This window comes from Myotis myotis, unplaced genomic scaffold, assembly GCF_014108235.1.
Source record: "Myotis myotis isolate mMyoMyo1 unplaced genomic scaffold, mMyoMyo1.p scaffold_m19_p_5, whole genome shotgun sequence".
In the NCBI taxonomy this organism is placed as follows: domain Eukaryota; kingdom Metazoa; phylum Chordata; class Mammalia; order Chiroptera; family Vespertilionidae; genus Myotis; species Myotis myotis.
Genome location: NW_023416357.1, coordinates 110,075,415 through 110,102,780, shown reverse-complemented (window position 1 = coordinate 110,102,780; position 27,366 = coordinate 110,075,415). Strand labels below are relative to the sequence as shown.

Here is a 27,366-nt window from a genome sequence, read left to right as displayed (position 1 = left end):
GCCACTCCCTGGAGCTGGCCCAGCCCGCCCTGGCCACAGCCGCACACACTTTCCTCCTCCCTCCATCAGAACAGAGTGCCTGGGGTGTCTGGCTCTGCAGGCAGGGCGGGGTAGGGAGGAGAGGAATGAGCTTCTCTTTTACGTACCAGTAATGTCATTTCTTCCTCCCCCGGGGGGCCCCATGGCTGTCACCAGCAGCACGTCCACGATGTCCAGCTTGTTTGTGTCTTTCTTGTCAAACCAGTGACCGTGGTCCATCCATTGCCGCAGGAGCTCAATGGGGGGCTGGGCCCCGTACACCTCTTTGGCCGGCATGTTGAGGTCATCTGGGGAAGCAGCCACGGCCACATGCTGTAAGTTTAGGGGACCTTCTGCTCTCACAGGAGGCAGCAGAAGACTCTTCTACGGGAGCAGCCAGTGTCCCACCCCCACTCTGGGCAGGGCTCAGCCCACGGACGTTTGGACCTACAGGAAGAGGTTTCCCTGGTTCTGCCCATTGTGACTTTAAGGCTACCTGGATTGGCATCACACAGGCATTTAATTTTTTCCCATTCTCTCCAACAAAACATACTGATTGTCTACTGTGTGTTAGACATTTTAATTTCTGGGGCTATAATTTCTGGGGATATGTGAGGAAGACAGCCACATCCCAGCTAACAGGGTATTTAATTCAACCAGAGGTGTGGAGGCAGGCTTTGGACTAAGGCTTTGGTGGAGCAAGCTACATGGCGAGACTAGACTGTGACGTCCCGAAAGCTATCGCCCAGTCTCTGCACATAGAGGGCACGCAGTACAATGGAGCTTATTGTCTCCCCACACCACACTGGCTGAGTGCCCCGCTTGGGAAAGGTGGCATTTTAGGAGTTTTATACTGATTATCTCATCTAATCCAAGTAATGACTTTGTCAGGAAGACAGTTTTGTTGGAGGTGAGGAACTGAGGGTCCTGGGAGTTAAGTCACAATATGCATAGGGTTTGAAAGTGAGATTTCAACCTCAATCTGTTTGGCTGCAAAGCTTAAACTGTGTTTTTTAAAATGTTTAATTGAATTTATTGAGGCGATATTGATTAATAAAATTATATAGGCCTCAGCTATATAATTCTATAACACATCATCTGTATATTGTATTGTATATTTACCACCCAGCCTGTTTTTGGACATACCATAAAAATAGGAAGGGAAAACAGGTTGGAAGAAAGAAGGAAGAAAAAGAAAGGAAAATAAAATAAAAAAGGACCCTGCCTTCAAAGAGCTGACATTAGCCGGCAAGGATACAAATACATGCAATGTTCATTATAAATACAGTGGGGCCTTGACTTACGAGTGTCCCGACTAACGAATTTTTTGAGATACAAGCCATCTCTCTGCCGATTTTTTGCTTTGAGCTGCGAGCTAAAATTCGGGTTACAAGCCAGCTTCAGATACCCCACCACTAGTTGGAGCAGCAAACGTCACAGTGAACACAACATCAGCCTAGCATCACGTGTCTCACTTGTTCACTTTTTGATTTGACATACAAGTAATTTGAGTTACGAGTTCTGTCACGGAACATATTAAACTCGTAAGTCAAGACCCCACTGTACGTGATTTTTTAGATTGATTAGAGAGAGAGAAAGGGGAAGCGAGAAAGAAACATTGATGTGCTGCTCTATGTATTGATGTATTCATTGGTTGCTTCCTGTAAGTGCCCTGACCAGAGCTCAAACCCACAACCTTGCCTATTGGGCCGACTCTCTAACCAACTGAGCTATCCAGTCAGGGCAATACATGAATTTTACAGGCAACGAGAACACTCAGAAGAGCAGGGCATCACTATAAGTAAATGGAACGCTAGTAGAAAATGTATTTGGCACCCAAAATTCTGGGCTTGGGCCACAGCTCCGGAATTTTCCAGATGTTTGACTCCAAACAGGGAATTTAACCTTCTGGAGCCTCAGTGAATGACTAGCAAAATGAGAATGGCAGTTAATAACCTCACAGGGTTGTGGGGTTCAACTCAGATAAGTGAGAAAGTGCTTTGTAAACAGGTAAAATCTTGGGAAACATCAATGTGTTATTTCACATCTATTGAGCAAATATTGGGTTTCTTCACGTACTGATAACATATTTATCTGACACAAAATGGAGTACGGATCTTATCACAAGTGTGTGTTGCTTTTGGAGATGCAACAGGGCCACCACTGCAATCCCTTCTGAAACTGTGTCTCCCCACAGGGTCACCCAGCTGCACCCCAGGAGAAGCCGGGAGCCTGGCTCAGGCCAGGAGGCCTGGACCATGTCTCACAGACTAAAAAGGTGGCTTCCCCACTGCTGTGGCTCAGGGGTTGAGCATCGACCGATGAGCCAGGAGGTTATGGCTCGATTCCCAGTCAGGACACATGCCCCAGGTGTGGGTTGATCCCCAGTAGGGGGCATGTAGGAGGCAGCCGATCAATGATCCTCTCTCATTTTTGATGTCTCCCTCTCCCTTCCTCTCTCTGAAATCAATAAAAACATATTTAAAAAGTTAATAAAAACTTGGCATGTAGTACTTGGTCAACAAATACTTTGTAATGGAAGGAGTCAGAAGAAAAAGCAAAATTAAAGAAGGAAGGAAAGGAAAGAAGAAGGAAGAGAGGGAGAGGGGAAGGGAGGAGGGGAAGGAAGAAATACTGAATTTTATTTTATCTGTCAGAGAGAGAAAGACTGCAGAGTCGACTGGCAGCCTGGTGGGAGGAGAGAGGGGAGGAGCCTGGTGGCATCCAGGCTTGCCTTACCCACAAACACCACCGCCTTCTTCCCGATGGGGGGCCCGAAGAGGCCCTTCCGCCGCCGATCCAGCTTGGACATGATGATGTCCTGGGTCTGATAGGCTGAGGTTCTGGCAGAAAAATTGAGGCAGTTGGGCAGGTAGATATTTTTGGGAAGGTGGAGCAGGAAGTTGTTGGTGATGGCTGATTTGCCGGTGCCTGTGGGTCCCACAAATAGCACTGGAACCTCATGGTCCAGGTAGGTTTTCAGGAAGAAGGTCTGCCGGGCTGTCTCCACGGTGGGGATGATGAGTTCTGAGACCTGCACCACGAAGACATGGAAGAGCCTTGGTACCTGGCCCAGGAGGCTCAGCTCCATCCTTACTGCCCATTCAGCTCCATCCCTTCTCGTTTTCACCTTGACTGAGTCTTAAATAGTCCCAGGAGCTTAGCTTATTCCCCTGTGAGATGGGGTAGTGATGGCACCTCGTCCACTGAGCTGGTTTAAAAATGAAATGAGATCATGCATGTAGAGATGGCATATTGTTCCTGTTTGGTAGATGAGGAAATTGAGGCCCAGAGCTTTTCTGAAATTTGCCCAAGCAACACAGCAAGTAACTGAAAATGCAGGGATTTGAATCCCAGCTGTCTGACTCCGAAGTCTATGTTGTTAACCGCTAACCTGTTACCAACCCCAGTTACAATAAGAATGGGTCTGTGGCTGCTGCCCTCCCATTCACTGAGTAGCCGCCTCTTCCAGGCCATTCTGTTGCTTGACTGAGAAGGGTCAGGTGCTTCCTCCTCATCCCTTTTCCCAGCATCCAGGTTCTTGGTTCTAAGGCCCATCCCCTCTTAACCCCTTTCCAATATGGGGACTGCAGCACTCTTCCTGGCATTCAGACCCCAATCGGCTCTACAGGCTTGGCTGTGGGCTCCTGGAAGCCCTGTTACTCTGAGTACAACACCCTACCTTCACTTGCCGCCCTGAACCCGAACCCTGTCATCGTCCATTTGGCCTCCATGGGGGCAGAGGAAGGGGCAGGGCCCTCTCTCTCATGTTGAAGCCTCCTGGTGTGTCTAGGCTGGGCCCACCTCCGGGGATACCCTCACCCTGGGGTTTGTGTGAGGGGCCAGCTTGATCTGTGCAGCAGGGTGGCGCGGTGCATGCTGGTAGACAAAAGCTCGGCTTCTTCGGTAAGTATTCGGATCAAAGGAAAAGGATCCGACCGAGGGCATTGCGGAGAGGACGAGAATGGACAGGCGTTGAGCAAGGATGTCCTGCTGTTATCCCCACAGTCTCCCCATAACCCTCTGAGTCAGGTATGTAATTAGCTCAATTTTTCAGATGAAGAAAACTGGGGCTGGAGGATTGCTGCTAACTTGTCTAAAGACAGAGCCAATAGGTGATGTGAATGCAGAACCAGGTTTTGCTACCAAGACTGGGAATTTATAGCAAGTTGGGTATCATAGATTTTTATTGTTGGGACAAGAGGAAAATGTGCAGCAGAACTGAATATATTTTCTGCATGAGACTCTCTCATTTGTATGAATTCAGCAAGATTTGAAGCCCCTGGAGTTCAGGTGACCAAACTCCTTAAGGAGAATTAAAGTTTAGGGTCTCAGTGCTGGGGAGGAGTGGGGGGGTCCTCACCACACTCAGCCTCCGGGATGGGCCCTGAACTCAGCACAAGCCACTTTGGTCCTGCCTGTCTGACATGACAATATTCCCACTTTCCTATCCACTGTCTCCACCCACCCGGGGCCTGAACCGTCTGCCATCACCGGGAGAGATAAGTCATGTCACCAGATGCTGCAGAGAGTCATAAACGTGCACCCCCAGATAAACGTGCCACAAGGAAAGGAGGAGGAAGTGTCAGCGAGTCGTCTGCTAACAGACAAGCTAGTCAGAACCTGTGCTGCTGAGTCAGAGCCTGTGCTGCTGAGAATTCGGACCAGGAAACCTTCCTCAGGGGATTTGAACAAAGGCAGGTGTCCCTTCTGTCTGAGATTCCTGAGATATCGTAATGCCACAACGCCTGTCATGACCGATAAGGCTGGGGTGGGGCTGCTCCGATCCAGCACATAGTATGTGCATGTGTTCACGTATATTTCTCCAATTCTTACCACCACCACGGGAGCATTTTTCTGTTGTTTTGTAGTTGAGTGAACTGAGGCAAAGGGTGAAGGCGGAGTGAGGAGCCTGGGTCTCTGGTTCCAGCGTCCAGGCCTCCAGGCTCTGCCCATGCACGTTTGGCCCTTTCCTGGAGGAAGTTCTTTAAGATGCGGACACAGAACTGCTGTCAGCGCTCCTGCCTGGAGAATCTGAGTCATTGTAGAAACCGAAGTCCCATGGCCAGTCCCCCTCCTTACCTTTGCGTTGGCTGGGATGCTCTCCTCTTCCTTGGTGACATACTCGGTCCACATGTCCCAGTGCCCACTGCCTTGCTTGAGGAAATAGAAGTCATAGATGCTCCCTGGACTCAGAGAAACAGAACAGGCTGTTAGCACACTAGGCTCACACTTCATAGCTGAGGCGCTTGCTGCCCCAGCCGGAGGCACCTGCAACGTGTCCGTGCACGACGGCACAGTCGTGGCGAAGCTCACTCACTGCGGGTACCCGCACGTCTCCTAAAGAGTGATGACTTTGCCCTGACCGGTTTGGCTCAGTGGATAGAGCGTCGGTCTGCGGACTCAAGGGTCCCAGGTTCGATTCCAGTCAAGGGCATGTACCTTGGTTGTGGGCACATCCCCAGTGGGGGGAGTGCGGGAGGCAGCTGATCGATGTTTCTAACTCTCTATCCCTCTCCCTTCCTCTCTGTAAAAAATCAATACACACACACACACACACACACACACACACACACACACACACACATATATATATATGTGATGACTTTATTACTTGTATAAAAACAATAGGTTCGATGTACTCAAAGAGTTAAATTATTTTTAATAATATAAACAGGAAGTATTAAAAATAACAAGAAAATAAAAAGAAAGCAATACATCACTCTAACCCTTACATCCAGAAATAACTTTTCATGGCCATCTTCCTGGCCTTCTCCCCAGGCACACAGCACATTGGAGATGGAAGGGCAGACAGATTGAAGAAAGGATTTTATAAGAATGGGATCACTTGACATGTTCTGTTTTTAAATAAAGATGCTAAGTTCAACTTTACTTAAATCTCACAGAGCCAACATGGAACTAAAGGACCTACTGAACTTGAGACAAGTCATTATTCACTACAAGATAAACTGCTTCGTAAAGAGCAACTTTTAAAATAATTTAGAAAAATAACCTAAGTTATTAAGGGGTTAAAGACACTATGCTTTAAGAAAATAACTTAGCCTGGCCAGTGTGGCTCAGTGGTTGAGCATCCACCTATGAACCAAGAAGTTTCTGGTTCCATTCTTGATCAGGACACGTGCCTGGGTTGCAGGCTCCATCCCCTGTAGGGGACCTGTGGGAGGCAGCCAAACGATGTTTCTGGATCGCAGGGCTCCCGCACTGAGACAGGGCACAGGCCATTCTGGGGGACCCCGCCTCCCCCGCCCCAAGTGCACAAATTCCGTGCACTGGGCCACTAGTAGTATAATAAACCACGTGCCTATCATTCAGCTTCAATAGTTATCAATATTTCATAATTCTCGTCTCACCCACTTCCCCGTCACTATATTCAATTTCCTTCCTTCTTCCCTCCCTCTCTTTCTTCTTTCTTTGGAGTACTCTGAAGCCAATCCTGACATTGTATTTCATTTGTAAATCCACATAACTCAGTGCTGGCCAATTTCACTGATTTCTGTATGAACTGCGTGGTGATTAGCTCTCACTCTTCCCTCCATCTCTCCTCCTCCGACTCCAGTTTCTAACACATTTTTGTTCTTTCACCACAGTTCTCCTGCTCTGAAGCTTGAGGTCTGTATTTAAATAGATTCATTGCTCAAACTCGAGTCTTTTCACACAGACCGTGTAAAAGCTCTTTATTTTGATCCATCTATTTGTTGGCTGATTTTATTTCTTTTTCCAAAATGGGACTTACAGGCACTCATGCTCTCAGTTTTTGCATGATCAAGAGTGCCTGTGCTGCTTTTGTATCTAAAGTGTGACTTGGCTGAGAACAGTATTCTTATGTCACATTTCCCTTCCCTCGGAACCCTGTAAGCCATGCTTTACTTATGTCCTGGAAGTTTGCATTGCTGAGGCCCATCAGATGGTTTGCCCCTTTATTGACTTTATTTCCTATCGAGATGCCTGATGGAATCTTTTTGATACTCGATGTACAAGAATTTACTCAACTTATTTCTTTTGATCAGTTATTCTCTATCAAATTCCTTCATTGTTATCATGTTAATTGTTCCTGCACCCACCTAAGTATGTGTCTATCATTTTACTTTTTATCCAATCCCAGGGCTTTTCCTATGTTGCTTTCTCCCACCTCTCCAATCTATCACCAAAGGATTTCATGTAACCTATGTCCCTTCCTTTGATTGCAATGTATAAAAATAGATGAGAAACCACCATTCTCTGAAGCACTATCCCAATCCTTTGAGATATTGCTTCCTGGCAATTGTTGAGAGTTTGGCTCAAATAAACTCACAAAAATTCTTTACAGGTTTGAATGTTTTTTACATTAACATAATGAACAAAATAAACTGATTAACAAAATAGGGCCAAAGGCATGGATACATGGAACAGACTGACAGATCTCAGAAGGGAGGAGGTTGGGGGGATTGGAAGAGATTAACTAAAGAATATATATCTATACATATATGGGCACAGACAAAATGTGTGAAGATTTGGGGTTTGGTGGGGACTGGGTGGAAGGGGTCAAAGAGGAGGAAAATGGGGGACATCTGTAATACTTTAACAATAAAAAAAGAAAAATAAACTCCCACATATTCATAAAAAAGAATAAAATGGCAATAAATATGTACCTATCAATAATCACCTTAAATGTAAATTTAAGGCTCCAATCAAAAGACAAAGGGTAGCTGAATGGATGAGAAAACAAGACCCATATATATGGTGTCTACAAGAGACCCACCTCAGAATGGAAGACTCATACAAGCTTAAAATAAAGGATTGGAAAAAGATATTACATGCAAATGGAAACAAAAACTCCTGGGGTAGCAATAGTTATATCAGACAAAACATACTTTAAAACAAAGAAGAATATATATATATATATATATATATATATATATATATATATATATATATATAATGCAAAGTGTCCCCTCGGGAGTTTGACCAGGAGACTGGGAGTTCAATCGCTCGCTATGATGTGTGCTGACCACCAGGGGGTGGCGTGGAATGAAGAAAGGCCCCGGCCAGCAGCCGGAAGTCCCTGATCCGCCCTGATTGCCAGCCAGGCCTAGGGACCCTACCCTTGCATGCATTTCCTGCACCAGGCCTCTGTTACATAATAATAAAGGGAGCAAGACAACAAGAGGATGTAGCCTTATAAATGTTTATGCACTCAAAATAGGAGCACCTACATATGTAAAGCAAATCTTGATGGCCATAAAGGGAGAGATGCACAGTAATACAGTCATCGTAGGGGATTTTAACACCCCATTGACATCAATGAGTAGATCTTCCAGACAGAAAATCAACAAGGAAACAGTGGCATTAAATGACACACTAAACCATAGGGATTTAATTGATATTTTCAGAACTTTTCAACTCAAAGCAACAGAATATACATTCTTTTCAAAAACACATGATACATTTTCCAGGATAGACCACATGTTATAACACAAAACAAATATCAATAAATTTTAAAAGATTGAAATTATATCAAGCATATTCTCTAACCCCAATGCTATAAAACTAGAAATCAATTACAAAAATCCCACTGAAAAAACACACAAACACAGGGAGGCTAAATAACATGCTACTAAACAATGAATGAGAAGAATAAAATCAAGGAAGAAATAATAAGAAACCTTGAGACAAATGAAAATAAAACAAACAAATTAAAAAAAAAACCACCCAACAAAATCTATGGGGTACAGCAAAAATAGTCCTAAGAGGGAAATTCATAGCATTACAGGCCTATCTCAAGAAACAAGAAAAATCTCAAATAAATAATCTATCCTTACACCTAAAGGAATTAGAAAAAAGAACAACAAAGTGAAAGTGAGTAGGAAAAAGGAAATAATAAAGATCAGAGCAGAAATAAACAAAATAGAACCTAAAAAAATACAAAAGATCAATGTAACCAGTAACTAGTTTCTTGAAAAGATAAGCAAGACTGATAAATCTTTAGCCGGACTCATCAAGAAAAAAAAGAGAGAACTCAAATATATAAAATCAGAAATGAAAGAACAAAAGTAACAACTGACATCACAGCTATAGAAAGGTTTATAAGAAAATATTATGAACAACTATATGCCAACAAATTGGACAATCTGGAAGAGATGCATGAATACCTAGGAACATGCAATATCCCAAAACTGAATAAAAAATAATTAGAAAATCTGAACAGATTATAATTAATAAAATTGAAGCAATAAACAAAGGCTCCAATAAACAAAAGTTATGGACCATATAACTTCACAGGTGAATTTTACCAAATATTGAAAGAAGAACTAACACCTATTCTTCTGAAACTACTCCCAAAATTCAGGAGGAGAGAAGATGCCCAAGTTCTATTTACAAGGCCAGCATTATCCTAATTCCAAAACTAGATAAAGACACTACAAATAAAGAAAATTAAAGACCAATATCCCTGATGAACATAGATGCAAAAATCCTCAACAAAAGAATAGCAACTGAATTCAGCAATACATTAAGGAGATCATACATCATGATGAAGTGGGATTTATTCCTGGGATGCAAGGTTGGTACAATATATGCAAGTCAGTTAACATGAAACACCACATAAACAAAATGAGGGATAAAAATCATATCATATTAATAGATGGAGGAAAAGCATTTGACAAAATCCAGCACCCATCTATAATAATAAAAGCATAATGTGCTAATTAGACCAGACATCCTTCCGGACATCCTTTGGACAACCTTCTGGATGAAGCTGGGGCTGCGAGGGAAGCCTGGTCCCAGGTGCCTGCCAGCAGCCAGAGGGAAGCCAGTGCCAACAGCCAGGGGAAGAAAGGCCTACTCTTGCACGAATTTCGTGCATCAGGCCTCTAGTGCTATATAATAAAAGGCTAATATGCAAATCAACTGAACAGCAGAACAACTGGTTGTTATGATGTGCACTTGACCACCAGGGGGCAGACACTCAACACAGGAGCTGCTCTCTGGTGGTCAGTGTGCCAGAAGTTGAGCTCACCGCTGGAGAGCACAGCGGCAGTGGCGGGAGCCTCTCCTGCTTCTGTGGCAGCACTAAGGATGTCTGACTGACGGCTTAGGCCTGCCTAAGCCGTCAGTCGGATATCCCCTGAGGGCTCTTGGACTGCAAGAGGGTGCAGAATCACTGAGGAGACGTCACCTCCACAGGATGCTCCTGAGTGTACAAATTTCAGGCACCAGGCCTCTAGTTTAACATAAAAAAACGCAAAAAAAGTGGTTATAGAGGGAATGTATCTCAATATAATAAAGGACATGCATGACAAACCCACAGCCAAACATCATACTCAAGAGCAAAAAACTAAAAGTATTTCCTTTAAGTTAAGATCAGAAACAACACAGGGATGTCCACTTTCACCACTCTTATTCAACATAGTACTGGAAGTCCTAGCCACAGTGATCAGACAAGAAAAAGAAATAAAAGGCATTCAAATTGGAAAGAAAGAAGTATATGCAGATGATATGATATTGTATATAGAGTACCCTATATAGTCTACCAAAAACTACTAGGACTGATAAATAAATTCAGTAAAGTAGCAGGATACAAAATAAATATTCAGAAATTATGCACCAACTAGAGGCCCAGTGCACGAATTTGTGCACGGGTGGGTTCCCTAGGCCTGGCTCGAGATCAGGGCCAATCAGGGCTGGGTCTATTGGGGCCTGCTGGATGGAGGAAGGGACAGGGGGAGGGCCTGCGGGCTGATCAGGGCCTGCCAGCAGTGGGGAGGGATGTGGCGTGAAAGGTTGGCCGCCAGCCTCAAGGAGGGAGCCGGTCCTCAGCCCCCCTGAGAAAGGGGCTGTGTCCGCTGCCACCCATTCCCCGTTCCCAAAAACCCCAGTGGGGTTGGGAGAAGAGGTGACAATTACCAGGCCGGGTGAAGAAGGAATGGACACTAGATGCCAATGCTGACACTGGTGCCCTGCCACCGCGCAGCTCCTTACCTATCCCCTCCTTCTTCCCTTGCCACCGCATGGCATGCAGCGGGTGGGCAATGAGCTGATTGGGGCCCGCCGGCCAGGGAGAGGAACAGGGCGCAGGAGGTTGGCTGCTGGCCCTGAGGAGGGAGCTGGCCCTCAGCCCCCCTGGGAAAGAGGCTGCATCCAAAGCCATCCACCCCATTTTCGATCCCAGCCCGAGGCCGAAGGACTCCGCAGGGTTGGGAGAGGAGGCAACGGTCACCAGGCCAGGCACGAAAGAAATGGACACCGGACTCTGACACCGCCGGCTGGCCACGGGAGGTTGGCTGTGGGAGTGCACTGACCACCAGAGGGCAGCTTCTGTGTTGAGCATCTGCCCCCTGGTGGTCAGTGCATGTCATAGCGACTGGTTGACGGTAGTTCCAGTTGTTCCGCTCGTTCAGTCATAGTGGTTGCTTAGGCTTTTATATATATATAGATCATGAGCTATCAGAAAGAAAACTAAGGGGGAGTACCAAGATGGTGGTGTAGGTAAATGCCTGTACTCACCACCTTCCACAACCACATCAAAATTACAACTAAAATATAGAACAACCACTATTCAGAACCACCTGAAATCTGGCTGAGTGGAAGTCCTACAACTAGAGAAATAAAGAAGAAACCACATCAAGACTAGAGGTTTGGAACAAGCTGATCCAACACCCACATGTGGTGTTTTTTAATCGGGAGGGAGACTGTCTCTGTCAAGGCTTCCTGTGAGGAGCTAGGGTCCCAGCCCCAGGGTTCCAAAGCTGGGAAGAGAAGTCCCCATAACTTGGGCTGTAAAAACCAGCAGGGATTATAGCTCAGGGACATGGAGGCTGCTGGAGACCCAGCAGTTTCTCTTAAAAGGCCTGCACATGAAGTTACACAGTCCTGCTCCCTCTGAGCTCCAGCACTGGGAAGTAGCATTGGGTAAACCAGGGACATACAAGGAGAAACAGGACTGTCTGGCACAGGGGCAGGAACTCAGGGGTGGCTTTCCCACAACAGGGGTGCTCACAGGGGTCATTGTTCCTATGCTGGGACCTCCCTGTCACAGAGCTGACTGGCAGCCATAACTGAGTTTCCATCAGTATGGCCCACACTGTTGGATCCACCCTGGTGATTCCCTGAGACCCCGTCCCATCCAACTTGCAGCCCTACCCAAGTTGTTTGCAGCAGCTTTCCCATATGAATGGCCTGTTCTGGCGTAGACTTTAGACTTTGCTAGTATCTCTCAAAAAAGCAACAGCTGGTGTCAGTGTGCTACATATCTATCAATAAGAGGCCCAAGACCTGCCACTAGCACCAGCCTGCCTTGCTTCACAGCTGGGCCTCACCCAGGCACTTCCTGGCTCAATAAATAGTAGCCATCTGAAGATCTCTCTGTAGCTCCTGCCAGGTGGCCCAGGCAGTGGCTGACTTTGCACTTCCCTGGAGACCCCAGAGCCAGTGCATCTGTTGGACAGCTTCAGACCATAGCAGATTACAACTCTACATATCCACATGTTACACACTCAAAGGGAAGACTCAGTGAGGACCCACTTAAGCAGGTCCTGCTCCATAGGTGTGTCTCCTGCACAGTAGTTATAGATGCAGCTGGTCCTCACAGTCGATCGGCCTTAAGGTCAACTCCTCCCAGTGACACCAACAGCAATCAAGGCTCAACTACAACAAGACTGTTCACACAGCCCACATGGGGGTGCACCTAGAGTGCCCAGCTCAGGTGACTAGGGGGGCTGAGCCACTGGGCTCTATAGGACACCTAGCACACAAGGCCACTCTACCAATTCCAGGAGACATAGCAGCTCTACATAAAACATAGTAAGAAACACAGGGAAGCAGCCAAAATGTGGAGACAAAGAATCATGTCACAAATGAAAGAAATGGAAGCAAGCAAACTACTAGATACAGAGTTCAAAACCTGGATACATGGTTATAAGGTACTCAAGGATCTTAATGAGAGCTTCAAGGGACTTAGTGAGACTTTCAAGGATCTTAGTGAAAATGTCAAAGACATGAAAAAGGACCAGTCAGAAATTAAGCATACACTAACTGAAATAAAGAATAATTTACATGGATTCAATAGTAGAGGATTCTAAGAATCACATCAAAGATTTGGAATATGAGGAAGCAAAAACACCCAATCAGAACAGCAAAAAGAAAAAAGAATAAAAAAATATGAAGATAGTGTAAGGAGCCTCTGGGACAACTTCAAACTCATCAACATTCACATTATGGGGGTGCCAAAAGGAGAAGAGAGAGAGCAGAATATTGAAAACCTATTTGAAGAAATAATGACAGAAAACTTCCCCTACCTGGTGAAAGAAATAGACATACAAGTCCAGGAAGCGCAGAGAGTCCCAAACAAGAGGAATCCAAAGAGGACCACACCAAGACACATCATAATTAAAATGCCAAAGGTTAAAAACAAAGAGAGAATCTTAAAAGCAGCAAGAGAAAAGCAGTTATCTACAAGGTAGCGCCCATACAACTGATTTCTATATAGAGAAACTTTGCAGGCCAGAGGGAGTGGCAATAAATATTCAAAATGATGAATAGCAAGGACCTCCAACTGAGATTACTCTACCCAGCAAAACTATCATTTAGAATTGAAGGTCAGGTAAAGAATTTCAGAGACAAGAAAAAGCTAGAGGAATTCATTGCCACCAAACAAGTATTACATGAAATGCTGAAGGGTATTCTAGAATAAGAATAAGAATAAGAATAAGAATAAGAATAAGAATAAGAATAAGAATAAGAATAAGAATAAGAATAAGAATAGGAGAAGGAGGAGGAGGAGGAGGAGGAGGAGGAGGACAAGGAAGAGGAAGAGGAAGGAGAAATAAAAAATATGAACAATAAAATGGAAATAAATACATATCCATTAATAGTTGAATCTAAAAACCAAAATAAATGAACAAGAAATCTAATGAACAAAATAAACTGATGAATAAAATAGAACCAGAGGCATGGAAACATGGGACAGACTGACGAATCTCAGAGGGAAGGGGTGAGAGGGGTGCAGGAAGAGATTAACCAAAGATCTTATTTGCATATATGCATAACCTGTGTACATGGACAATAGGGTGGTGAAGGCCTGGGGCGGAGTAGGAACTGGGTGGGAAGGGTCATAGAGGTGAAGAGGGGGACACTGGTAACACTCTCAACAATAATGGTTAAAAAAAGGAAAACAATCCCATTGATAATTGTATCAATCCCACCCCCCCACCAAAAGAAACTGAAGAAGCTACAAATAAATGGGAGCATATACCAGGCGCATGGATTGGAAGGATTAAAATGTCTATACTACCCAAAGCACTCTATATATTCAATGCAATACCTATCAAAATACCAATGGTGTATTTCACAGAACTAGAATAAATAACCCCCAAAATATATGTGGAACCACAAAAGATTGCAAATAGCCATAGCAACCTTTAGAAAGAACGAAGTTGGCAGCATCACACTACCTGATATCACACTATGCTCCTAAGCTATAGTAATCAAAACAGCATGGTTAGGCCCAGCCAGCATGGTTCCGTGGTTGAGCGTTGACCTATGAACCAAGAGGTCTTGTTTTGATTCCTGGTCATGGCATATGCCCAGGTTGCAGGCTCAATCCCCAACGAGAAACAGGTGGGAGGCAGCTGATCAATGATTCTCTCTCTCTCTCTCTTTTTTTTTTTATTGCTTAAAGTATTACAAAGGGTATTACATATGTGTCCATTTTATCCCCCCACCCTAGACAGTCCCCTAGCCTCCCCTATCCCCCAATGTCTTATGTCCACTGGTTATGCTTCTATGCATGCATACAAGTCCTTTAGTTGATCTCTTACCCCCCTACCTCCTGCCCCGCAACCCTCCCCGGCCTTCCTGCTGCAGTTTGACAATCTGTTTGAGGCAGCTCTGCCTCTGTATCTATTATTGTTCAAAAGTTTATAATGGTCTCTATTATCCATGAATGAGTGAGATCATGTGGTATTTTTCCTTCATTGACAGGCTTATTTCACTTAGCATAATGCTCTCCAGTTCCACCCATGACGTTGCAAATGGTAAGAGTTCCTTCCTTTTTAGAGCAGCATAGTATTCCATCGTGTAGATGTACCATGGTTTTCTAATCCATTCATCTACTGATGGGCACTTAGGCTGTTTCCAGATCTTAGCTATGGTGAATTGTGCTGCTATGAACATAGGGGTGCATATATCCTTTCTGATTGGTGTTTCTGGTTTCTTGGGATATATTCCTAGAAGTGGGATCACAGGGTCAAATGGGAGTTCCATTTTCAGTTTTTTAAGGAAACTCCATACTGTCTTCCATAGTGGCTGCACCAGTCTGCATTCCCACCAGCAGTGCACAAGTGTTCCTTTTTCTCCACATCCTCTCCAGCACTTGTCGTTTGTTGATTTGTTGATGATAGCCAGTCTGACAGGTGTGAGATGGTACCTCATTGTTGTTTTGATTTGCATCTCTCGGATGATTAGTGACTTTGAGCATGTTTTCATATGTCTCTTGGCTTTCTGAATGTCCTCTTTTGAAAGGTGTCTATTTAGGTCCTTTGCCCATTTTTTGATTGGATTGTTTATCTTCCTTTTGTTAAGTTGTATGAGTTCCCTATAAATTTTGGAGATTAGGCCCTTATCAGATATGACATTGGCAAATATGTTTTCCCACACAGTGGGTTTTCTCGTTGTTTTGTTGATGGTTTCTTTTGCTGTGCAGAAGCTTTTTATTTTGATGTAGTCCCATTTGTTCATTTTCTCTTTCGTTTCAAGTGCCCTAGGAGCTGTATCAGTGAAGAAATTGCTTCGGCATATGTCTGAGATTTTGTTGCCTTTGGATTCTTCTAGAATTTTTATGGTTTCCTGTCGTACATTTAAGTCCTTTATCCATTTTGAGTTTATTTTTGTGTATGGTGTAAGTTGGTGGTCTAGTTTCATTTTATTGCATATATCTGTCCAATTTTCCCAACACCATTTATTGAAGAGACTATCTTGGCTCCATTGTATGTTCTTGCCTCCTTTGTCAAATATTAATTGAGCATATTGGTTCGGGCCGATTTCTGGGCTCTCTATTCTATTCCATTGATCTATATGCCTATTCTTGTGCCAGTACCAGGCAGTTTTGAGAACAGTGGCTTTGTAATACATCTTGATATCTGGTATTGAGATCCCACCTACTTTGGTCTTTTTCAGGATTGCTGCAGCTATTCGGGGTCTTTTTTATTCCAGATGAATTTTTGGAGAGTTCGTTCTAGATCTCTGAAGTATGCCGTTGGTATTTTAATGGGAAGTGCGTTGAATTTATAGATTGCTTTGGGTAGTATGGACATTTTAATGATGTTGATTCTACCAATCCATGAACACGGTATGTTCTTCCATCTGTTTATGTCTTCCTCTATATCTTTTTTCAACGTCCTGTAGTTTTCTGAGTAGAGGTCTTTTACCTCTTTAGTTAAGTTTATTCCTAGGTAGCTTAATTTTTTTGGTGCGATGGTAAACGGGATTGTTTTTATAATCTCCCTTTCTGAAAGTTCACTATTGGTGTATAGAAATGCCTCGGATTTCTTGGGGTTAATTTTGTATCCTGCTACATTGCCAAATTCATGTATTAAGTCCAGTAGCTTTTTGATGGAGTCTCTAGGGTTTTGTATGTATAATATCATGTCGTCTGCAAATAAGGACAGTTTTACTTCCTCTTTTCCAATTTGGATGCCTTTTATTTCTTCTTCTTGCCGAATTGCAATGGCTAACACTTCCAGTACTATGTTGAACAGGAGTGGTGAGAGGGGGCATCCCTGTCTTGTTCCTGTTCTTAGGGGAAATGGTGTTAGTTTTTGTCCATTGAGTATGATGTTGGCTGTGGGCCTGTCATATATGGCTTTTATTATGTTGAGGTATGATCCTTCTACTCCCACCTTGCTGAGAGCTTTTATCAAAAATGGGTGTTGAATTTTGTCAAATGCTTTTTCTGCATCAATTGATATGACCATGTGGTTTTTTTCTTTCAATTTGTTTATGTGATGTATCACGTTTATTGATTTGCGGATATTGTACCATCCTTGTATCCCTGGGATAAATCCTACTTGGTCATGGTGTATGATCTTTCTGATGTACTGCTGGATCCGATTTGCTAAGATTTTGTTGAGGATTTTGGCATCTATGTTCATGAGGGATATTGGCCTGTAATTCTCTTTCATTGTGTTGTCTTTACCTGGTTTTGGTATTAGGGTGATGCTGGCTTCATAGAATGAGCTTGGAAGTGTTCCTTCCTCTTGAATTTTTTGTAGTAGTCTGAGGAGGATAGGTTTTAGTTCTTCCTTGAATGTTTGGTAAAACTCCCCTGTGAAGCCGTGATTCTCTCTCTTTATTGATGTTTCTATCTCTCTCTTTTACTCTCTGAAACCAAGGAATATATATTTTTTAAAATCAGCATGGTACAGACATAAAACAGACAGATAGATCCATGGAACAGAACAGAGAGCCCAGAATAAACCTTTGCCTATATGATTAATTGAGGCAAAAACATACAATGGAGTAAAGACAGTCTATTCAATAAATGGTGTTGGAAAAATTGAACAGATGCATGCAACAAACCCCACACAAAAAAATAAAACAACACAAGAAACTAGACCAGCTTCTTACACCATATTTAAGAATAAACTAAGAATGAATTAAAGCCTTAAATGTAAGACTCTAAATCACAGAAGCCATAGAAGAAATAGGCATTAAAATCTCTGATGTTTCTCTTAACAATATTTTTTCTGATATATCTCCCCAGTTAAGGGAAACAAAAGAAAAAATAAACAGACAGGACTATATCAAACTAAAATGTTTTTGCACAGCAAAGAAAATTATCAACAAAACAAAAAGACAACCTACTGAATGGGAGAATATATTTTCCACTGATACAGGGTTAATATTGAAAATTTATAAGGAACTCAGACAATTCAATACCAAAAATACAAACAGCCCAATTAAAAAAATAGGCAGAGGCCCTGAATAGACAGTTCTTTAAAGAGGACATATAGATGGCCGATAGACATATGAAAAGATGCTCAACATCATTAATCATCAGAGAGATGCAAATTAAAACCACAATGAGATATCCCCTCACACTGATCAGAATGGCTATCATCAATAAATCAACAAACAACCAGTATTGGTGAGGATGTGGAGAAAAGAGAGCCCTCATGCAGTGCTGGTGGGAATGCAGACTGGCCCAGCCACTGTAGAAAACAGTATGGAGGGTCCTCAAAAAATTAAAAATGGGTGGGGGGCATGTGCAGGCTGGAAGGGGTCAAGGGGGAAAAGGGGACATCTGTAATACTTTCAACAATAAAGATAAAAAAATTAAAAATGGAACTGTCTTATGATCCAGTGATTCCACTTCTGGGTATATGTCTGAAGAAACCCCAAACCCTAATTTGAAAGAATATATGCACTACTATGTTCATTGCAGTGCTATTTACCATAAACAAGATATGGAAGCAACTCAAGTACCCTTAGAAAGACAAATGGATCAAAAGGTAGTGGTGCACAGAAATAATGGAATATTACTGTGAAAAATGATAAAATCTTATTTGTGACAGCATCTCATAGATGCAGAGAACAGCCTGAGAGTTGCCAGAGAAGAGGTGGTTTGGAGGGATGGATGAAAAAGGTGAAGGGATTAAGAAGTACAAATTGGGCCTGACTGGCATGACTCAGTGGTTGAGCATTGACCTATGAACCAGGAGGTCATGGTTTGATTCCGGTCAGGGCACATGCCCAGGTTGAGGGCTTGATCCCCATTGGGAGCATGCAGGAGGCAGCCGATTGATGGTTCTCTCTCATCATTGATGTTTCTATTTCTCTCTCCCTCTCCCTTCCTCTCAGAAATCAATAAAAATATTTTTTAAAAAAAGAAGTTCAAATTGATAGTTAAAAAATAGTCACAGAGCTGTAAAGTGCAACATAGGGAATCTACACTAATAAAAGAGAAACATGCAAATTGGTGTCACTCCACTACACCCACCAGCCAATCAGAGTGACTATGCAAATTAACCTAACAAAGATGGCAGTTAATTTGCACATGCAGGTGTGGAGTGAAGACTGAAGGCTCTGGCCAGAATGAAGACTGAAGACTGAAGAGGCTTGGCTTCTCCGCTGCAGCTGGACCAAAGGCCTGGGTCCCGGGTGCCGGAGGAAAACCGGTGCCAGCAGCCAGGGGAAGGAAGGCCTATTGTGTGAATCTTCATGCAACGGGCTTCTAGTCTATAATAATAAAAAGCTAATATGCAAATGGTTGTCACATCCTCATGCCGTAATGACTGATCAGCAGGAGGTGCTGAAGCACCTCTCAGGCCCTCCTCCCTGCCCCTGAACAGCGGCTCTCGCAGTGCGATGGGAGGCAGGATGCCTCGCGCAATTTTGTGTGCTGAGCCTCTAGTAGAGTCAATACTATGTATAGTGCCAGGTGGGTACTGGGAATATCAAGGGAGCATTTTGTGAAGTGTATGATTGACTACTATACTGTACACCTGAAACTAATTCAAAATAATATTGAATGTAAACTGTAATTTAAAAAGATAGGTTTGCCTGGCCGTCATGGTTCAGGGGTTGAGCACTGACCTATGAACCAGGAGGTCATGGTTCAATTCCCAGTTGGGGCACATGCCAGGGCTACAGGCTCGATCCCCAGTGTGGGGCGTGCAGGAGGCAGCTGATCAATTATTCTCTCTCATCATTGATGTTTCTCTCTCCCTCTCCCTTCCTCTCTGAAATCAATAAAAATATACTTAAAAACACACACACAACATAGCTTTATTGAGATACAATTCACAGGCCATATAATTCACCCATTTCAAGTATACAATTAAATGGTGTACTAAAAGTATATGTATATGTGAATATACTAATAGTCACAAAGCTATGCAGTCATCACCATAACCAATTTTTGGACATTTCATGACCAAAAGGAAACCCCATACCTCGTATCTGTCACCCTGAAAGCCCCCTCCCGCCCTCGCCGCTCTCACAGCACTGGGCAACCACTAATCTTTCTGTTTGTATAGAATTGCCTGTTCTGGACATTTCACATAAATGCAATCATACAATATGTGTCCTTCTGTGACTGGCGCCTTTCACTGATCCTAATGTTTTGGAGGCTCGCCCATGCTGTAGCAGGCATTGTTACGTCGCTGCCTTTTCTTGCTGAGTAGTATCCCGTGTACGGGCGCATTATATTTTCCTTGTTCACTCCTCAGGGGATCGTGCTCACCTTCTGGCTCACCTTCTGGCCATAACCACCCTTCTAGGATCATTGTGCAACTTTTTGTGTGGGCACACGGAGTGGAACTGCCAGTCACGGCGACACTGTTAACGACCTGGGTGTGACTAACAGACAGGCACACGGGGGGGGGGGGGGGGGAACGTGGGTGGGGGGGGCACTCACACAGGCCGCCATCCACCTGGGGCCCCAGGAGGCTGCAGGGATCACGCCCAGGTCTGTTCCGCTGTTGCTGGGGCAGGGACTGGACATAGACGCATGCTCAGTGGGGAGGTGCCCACTGTCAGTCACACTGGGAACAGGTCAGTGGCCAGAATGGGCATGGTCACTGCCAGGGCATGAAACCGGAATATTTAGAGTCCTGGCCCAAGGAGCGCCCTCTGGGCTCTGGGCCCTGGGCCCTGGCACTCTCGGGACTGCGTTGTGCGGGGCACATTCCCCTGCATTCGCCCTGCGGATCTGCCTGATGCTGAGCTGGGCCGGCTGCAACCTGGAACAGACTCTGCACTGGCCCTGCTTCTGGCTCTGCTGACCCCACCGCGGCCCTTTGCCAGGACTGGGTTAAAGACTGGAACCCGAGGAGTGTTACTCCAAACAAGTAAAGTCTTTTACCATCTCCTTCTCCGGTGGGGCCTTTGAAAATGCTCATTTCAGCTGCACCCGAGAACCCCTCTCCCACTGGCTGTGAAGTTCAATTCTCGACAATGATATGGGACTGTATTTTAACTTCCGAGGAACCGGCAAATTCAGCTTCCCAAAGCTGCCGACCACTCCTTTCCCCCTGGGTGTGGGAGCTCCCATCTTTCTGGCTTTCCATCCTTTTATTATCTCACCCGGTTGTGAACGGGTGTCTCGCTGGGTTCAGATTTGCAGTTCCCTGGTGGCTAATGTGGGGAGCATCTTGTCATGGCTTGTTGGCTCTTTATCTTCTGAAAAATGTCTCTTCAGTTCCTTTGCCCATTTTTAATGAGGTGACTTGTCCTTATGATGGAGTTGTAGTACTTTGATATGTATAATAAATACAAGTCCCTCAGGAGATGTATGAGTTATGAAAATTTCCCTGGTATCTGTGGGTTGTCTTTTCCCTTTTTTTATTTTGTCCTTCGGACACAAAACATTGTAATTTGGATGAAGTCCAGTTTACCTATTTTTTCCTTTTGTTGCTTGTGCTTTGGTGTCCTAAGAAACTATCACTTAGTCCAAGGTCATGAAGATCTGCACCTATGTTTTCTTATGAGAATTTTATAATTTTAACTTATGAAGTTTGCTTTCTTTTTTTAATCCATTTGCGTTCATGTTTGACTTGGTGTGAAGCACAGGTCCAGGCCATTACTTCACATGTGAACACCCAGTGTCCCAGCACCACCTGCTGAAGCGGTTACTCTTTCCCATTTAATTGTCCCAGGACCTTCTGGAAGTCAAGCCTCCACAAACGCGAGAAGCTTCTTTCTGGGCTCTCATTCCATTCCATTAATCTCTCTATATCTATCCTTTTGCAAGTACCACACTATTCATCCATGAACTTTTAAGAAAATTAAATTCATTTTATCACTAAGTTCTTGCAGCAGAAATATTTTTCTGTTTCTTGGGTCACACTGTCATTTAGATTCTTATTCATTCTCATTCTCTCTCTCTCTCTCTCTCTCTCTCTCTCTCTCTCTCTCTCCCTCCCTCCCTCCCTCCCTCCCTCCCTCCCTCCCTCCCTTCCTCCCTCCCTCCATCCCTTTCTCATTTCTCTCATTTGCATTGTTGCTGTCCCATTGCTCTGATATAATCAGGAAGTTCTTGACATCTTTCCCAACATTACCTGGGGCTGGTTTATCTCCAATACTTTCCTGACCACAATGAAAGAAATGGTGCGTGGCCTTTTCTGTAGCCTGAGGCTGCAGGGATTGGGCAAAAACAAATGGGCAGGTGCCCTTGCTGGGAAGCCTGGGCTCTGTATTAGCTTTCTAAAATGCGGTCAACTTTCTTGAACTGTCAGTCCAATGCACACCCCCACCCGCTCCCAGCTAGCGACATGCTCACGCTCCTGTGGGACTCGGCGCACACCCCAGACCTAGCGCAGAGCTCTGGAAGGTGCCAACCCTGGCATCTCTCCCGCATCTGCTAAGGTTCTGCACAATGCGGCGGCCTCAGGCTTGGCGGTCTCTCTTAGACATTTTTCACAGCTGCCCAGTCTCCATTGGAGTCCACTTGGCTCACACGGGTGATCACCAGCGAGAACTCTTGCAATTTTGTCAACGCACCCCTTTCCCCTCAGCAGCACTCTCGGGAGGAGAGTGGGTGGTGGGTTCTGGGTGGGGACACGCAGCACGCCAGCGCTACTGTTTCTCTCCATGACCACCACTTTTCACTGTTTATAGAATCAGGTTGTAATGTTTTCTTTCGTTATTGCTGGGGACTTTTAAGCTTAAAATTATTGTTGTTGTTCATTTCATTAGGTATTAAAGCAGGGAGCTTCTATTGTCCAACGTATATTCTGATGTAGCACCTTTAGGAAGCCATCTGGCCCTGCTTACAGAGCCACAAATGGCTCTAGTCTAAGTCAGAAATCCTACTTCTGGGAACTTATCATGAGAAATAATTCACAATGAGCCCTGGGTGGTTTGGCTCAGGCCCATGGACTGAAGGGTCCCAGGCTCTATTCCAGGCAAGGGCACATGTGGGGTGAGGGTATGGTGTTTTGGCCAGGTTTAAGCCTTGGACTAATGAAAGGACAGGGTCCTCTTATTGCCACATGCAAGGCCCAGCTGGAGGGCAGGGCCCTCCCAGCACAATCATAGCCAATGGCTGTGGTTGTAAGCTTGAACCTGTGGTCCGAACACGTGGCCCCACGTGCCTTGTGCTAGAGTTCAGGTGCATGTAGTTGAGTGAGGTTGGAACTCATGAGAATGCTGTAAACAACTTGATCACGCCCCTACTTTGCCTCCTGGCATCTGCTATAAAATAAAGACACGGTTTGTGGGCGCTGTCGTTGTCTCCTCATCAGGGAGGCAGCGTCCCACCAAGACCCAGCTATTATTCTCTTGTCTGTCTTTCCTTAATCCTTTCACCCCCCCCACTTGGGATCACCCTTGGTCGTGCTGGCATGGCACAAATGGTGCCCGACCAGGGACTGAGTTCTGGGACCAGGGCCCGAGTTTTGGCCGTAACAAGTGACGCCAGAGCAGGCCCCTTTGGCTGAAACAAATGGCGTCCGAACAGGCCTGAGTTTGGGGGAATTTAAAAAAGGTGGTCAGGTGAAAGGAGGCTCCAAAGGTGCGCGCATAAGGTAAGCTCAAAAGAAAAAAGAAAGAAAAGAAAAGAAAGTAAGCTTAAAGAGCAAAATGAGATAAGGCCAAAAACAAAAAGGTAGGGAGCTGAAGTGTGGTGATATTAGCTTGGTGTAAAATATGGGAAATACAGGATCACAAGATAAAAATGTATATAAATACCTATGCTTAAAGCCATGCTCAGAGCACGAGGCTGTTCCGTAAAACAGCAACAGCTCCTTGAGTTGTTAAATGTTGTAAAGAAGATTTGTCCTTGGTTTCCTGAGGACAGAGAGGTAAACATAGAAATATGGGGAAAGGTAGGGAAGCAGCTTACAGATTGCTATATAGCCGAAGGCCCAGAGAAAATTCCTGGTTCTGTCTTCAGTTAAAGCCCTCTGGATAAGGTGCTTCCTCCCCAAAAAGAAGAAGAGTTGGCGGAGGAGGCAGAGAGGGAACAACGCAGGCAGGACTGGGATGATGGGGGTCTAAAACAAGCCTTCGGGAAGCTTACTATTACTTGTAAGCCTCTCCAGTTGCCTTCTAAACAAGCAAGAACAAGATGGGATTTTTGTCTCCACTCCAGTGGTCTCTGTATGAGGGTAGGCAGGCTGGGGAAGACACTTCAGGATTTAGTAGCCAATTGTACTCTTAAAATGCAATTACTAAAACAAAAAGGGGGAGAAGAGGTTGTGTTTGTGTCTTTCCAGAAGGAGCAGTGCAGCCAATTTGGGTGCCAGAACGATTCGTGCGACACCACCATGGACCCAGAGAAGTTCCTTGTCCCTCCGTTCAAGGGACTGAGAGTTGCCCCGATGACAGCAAAGAAGAAGCAAAAGAAAACAGAGGCTACACTAGGGGCCGAGGTGCCAACATGGGCTCAGCTGAAGAAGCTAACAACTGAAGCCCAGCAAATAGCAGAAAAGCAAGGAGTGGAAGCTACTCCTCTAGCCACATTTATGGCTATGCCAGCATTGGTTAGCTGTCAGTCTTCTACAAAATCTTGCACAGCCAAAACCGAGGACTAAGTTTGGTTTTGCTGTGTTTATTGGTTTAAGAAATCAGTTGTAGAAATAGTGAGATAAATAGAAAAGTAAGCAGTAGAAAATAAGCCGTAGAAATAGAGAGTAGGAAATAAGTTGTAGGAATATAGAAATAAGCGGTGTGTGTGTGTGTGTGTGTGTGTGTGTGTGTGTGTGTGCAACCCAGGAAGGTTTAGGCAGGGGTAGCAAGCCGACCTATAGTTCATAGTTAGAGATAGATATAGAGAAATAAGTAGAAATGAGCTGTAGAAAATAAATGGTAGGAAATAAGCTATATAGAGAAATGAGTAAAAAAATAAATGGTAGGAAATAAGCTATAGATATAGAGAAATGAGTAAAAATAAATGGTAGGAAATAAGCTGTAGAAATAGAGAAATAAGCAGAAACTAAGCGGTAGAAAATAAGAAGTAATATAAAATAAAGACACGGCTTGTGGGCGCTGTCATTGTCTCCTCATCAGGGAGGCAGCATCCCACCGAGACCCAGCTATTATTCTCTTGTCTGTCTTTCCTTAATCCTTTCAACCCCCACTCGGGATCACCCTTGGTCGTACTGGCATGGCACAGGCACATACCTTGGTTGCAGGCTCTATCCACAGCCCTGGCTGGAGGCAACCAATCAATGTGTCTCTCTCACATCCATATTTCTCTCTCTCTGTCTTTCCCCCTCCATTCCACTCTCTCTAAAAATCAATGGAAAAATATCCTTGGGTGAGGATTAACAACAACAACAAAAACACAAAACAGAAATAATTCACAATGAAAATAATCTCTATGCACGAACCACCTGTGATAGAAAAAATTTAGAAATAATTTACGTCTCACATTAGGAGCTCAGTCACAATGATGTCATATAAGATGAAAGAAATATTTTGCAATCAATTAGAATGATAGTTACAAAAATTAATACCAGAAATATGTTCTCAGAAAAAATGACAGATAAAAATAGGAGAATAAAAATGCAATATATACCATTGTGGCAACTATGTGAAGAGATGGAAGCAGATGGACAAGACAGAAAAAAATTTCTTTGAAACCTGAAATGCTTGTGATAGGGAGGTATAAACAAAGAGATATTTTTTGGTTATTTTTATTTAGCAGAACTGAATTGTTTTTACAATAAATAAAAAAAAAGACTAAAAGCATGATTCAGAAAAGCACTCATCCCCTCTCCCTTACTGATGTTATTAGTTTTGTGGCTTGAGATTCAACTGAGTAAAAGTGGATTTACCAGCTGTGTAACCTTGGCCAAGGATACCATTTGAGCATCTGTAAAATGGGCCTGATTTCATGTCAAGCTTAGGAAATCACTGCGGGGCATGGAGAGAGAGGTGTGTCAAACAGGGAGCATGGCCCTGGGCACACAGAAAGTCCTTGGCCACACTGAACTCTCGGTGCTGGTCCTCCTCCCACCATAACCACAGCTGATTCTCACAGCCAACTGGCCTGGAGGTCAATTCCTCCCAGTGATACCTACAACAATCAACGCTTAACTACAACAAGACTGTGCACAAAGCCCACAAATGGGTGCACCAAGAGTGTCCACCTCAGGTAATTGGGGAGGCTGAGCCACTGGACCCTATAGAACACCTAGCACAGAAAGCCACTCTATCAACACAGGGAAGCAGCCAAAATGCAGAGACAAAGAAACAGGTCACAAATGACAGAAATGGAGGAAAGCAAACTACTGGATATAGAGTTCAAAACCACGGTTATAAGGTTTTTCAAGAATTTTCTAGAAACTGCCGATAAATTTAGTGAGACCCTCCATAAATCTAGTGAGACCCTCGAGGATATGAAAAAGGACCAACTACAAATTAAACATACACTGACTGAAATAAAGAATATTATACAGAAATCCAACAGCAGACTAGAGGATCGCAAGAATCAAGTCAAAGATTTGAAATATGAAGAAGCTATAGCCGGTCAAATGGAATGAGAAGTTAACTAAAAGAGGAACGTTCTGCCAAGAACAGACGGGGGCCTGCAAGCAGGCCACGTCAGAACAAAGTCTTGCACGCAAGATTTATTGTTCTGAGGCAGAATTTCCTTGGCGATGAATAGTTCATGAGGGCATGGAAAGTACAAGGGAGGGTACACTGCTGCAGGTTGAGAGGGTCTTTGAACAATACTGGAAAATAATAGTTTAATGTATAACTTAGCTCAGATGATCTCATAGGCATGCCTGTCTACCATTGTCACTTGCTGTATTCCATTGTTACTTGCTGTACTCCCCAATAAAAGCCATGAGAACTTTGGAGGTTTTGCTACACGCCTGAGCGAGTGGTAGCCCTCTGATTCTCTTAGCTCAATCCTGCTTGCTGAATTCATCTCAGCGTCACCATTCACCTGCAGACCACCTGCAGAAGCAAAAAACACCCAACCAGAAAAACAAAAAGAAAAAAGAATCCAAAAATATGAAGATAGTGTAAGGAGCCTCTGGGACAACTTCAAGCGTACCAACATCCGAATTATGGGGGTGCCAGAAGAAGACAGAGAGCAAGATATTGAAAACCTCTTTGAAGAAATAATGACAGAAAACTTCCCCCACCTGGTGAAAGAAATAGACCTACAAGTCCAAGAAGCACAGAGAACCCCAAACAAAAGGAATCCAAAGAGGACCACACCAAGACACATCATAATTAAAATGCCAAGAGCAAAAGACAAAGAGAAAATCTTAAAAGGAGCAAGAGAAAAACAGATAGTTACCTACAAGGGACTACCCATATGACTGTCAGCTGATTTCTCAATAGAAACTATGCAGGCCAGAAGAGTGCCAAGAAATATTCAAAGTGATGAATACCAAG

At 44.1% G+C, this 27,366-nt stretch overlaps 1 protein-coding gene across 1 annotated transcript in view; it reads right to left on the bottom strand.

Moving 5' to 3' along the window:
- DNAH3 (dynein axonemal heavy chain 3) overlaps positions 1-27,366 on the bottom strand; it is a 193,832-nt gene that overhangs the window by 43,594 nt on the left and 122,872 nt on the right. Inside the window, exons 41-43 of the mRNA XM_036309630.1 lie at positions 5,101-5,204; positions 2,758-3,052; positions 147-326 (exon numbers count right to left, since the gene is read on the bottom strand). Of these exons, the coding sequence (XP_036165523.1) occupies positions 147-326; positions 2,758-3,052; positions 5,101-5,204 (579 nt within the window). The remainder of the gene's footprint in view (positions 1-146; positions 327-2,757; positions 3,053-5,100; positions 5,205-27,366) is intronic.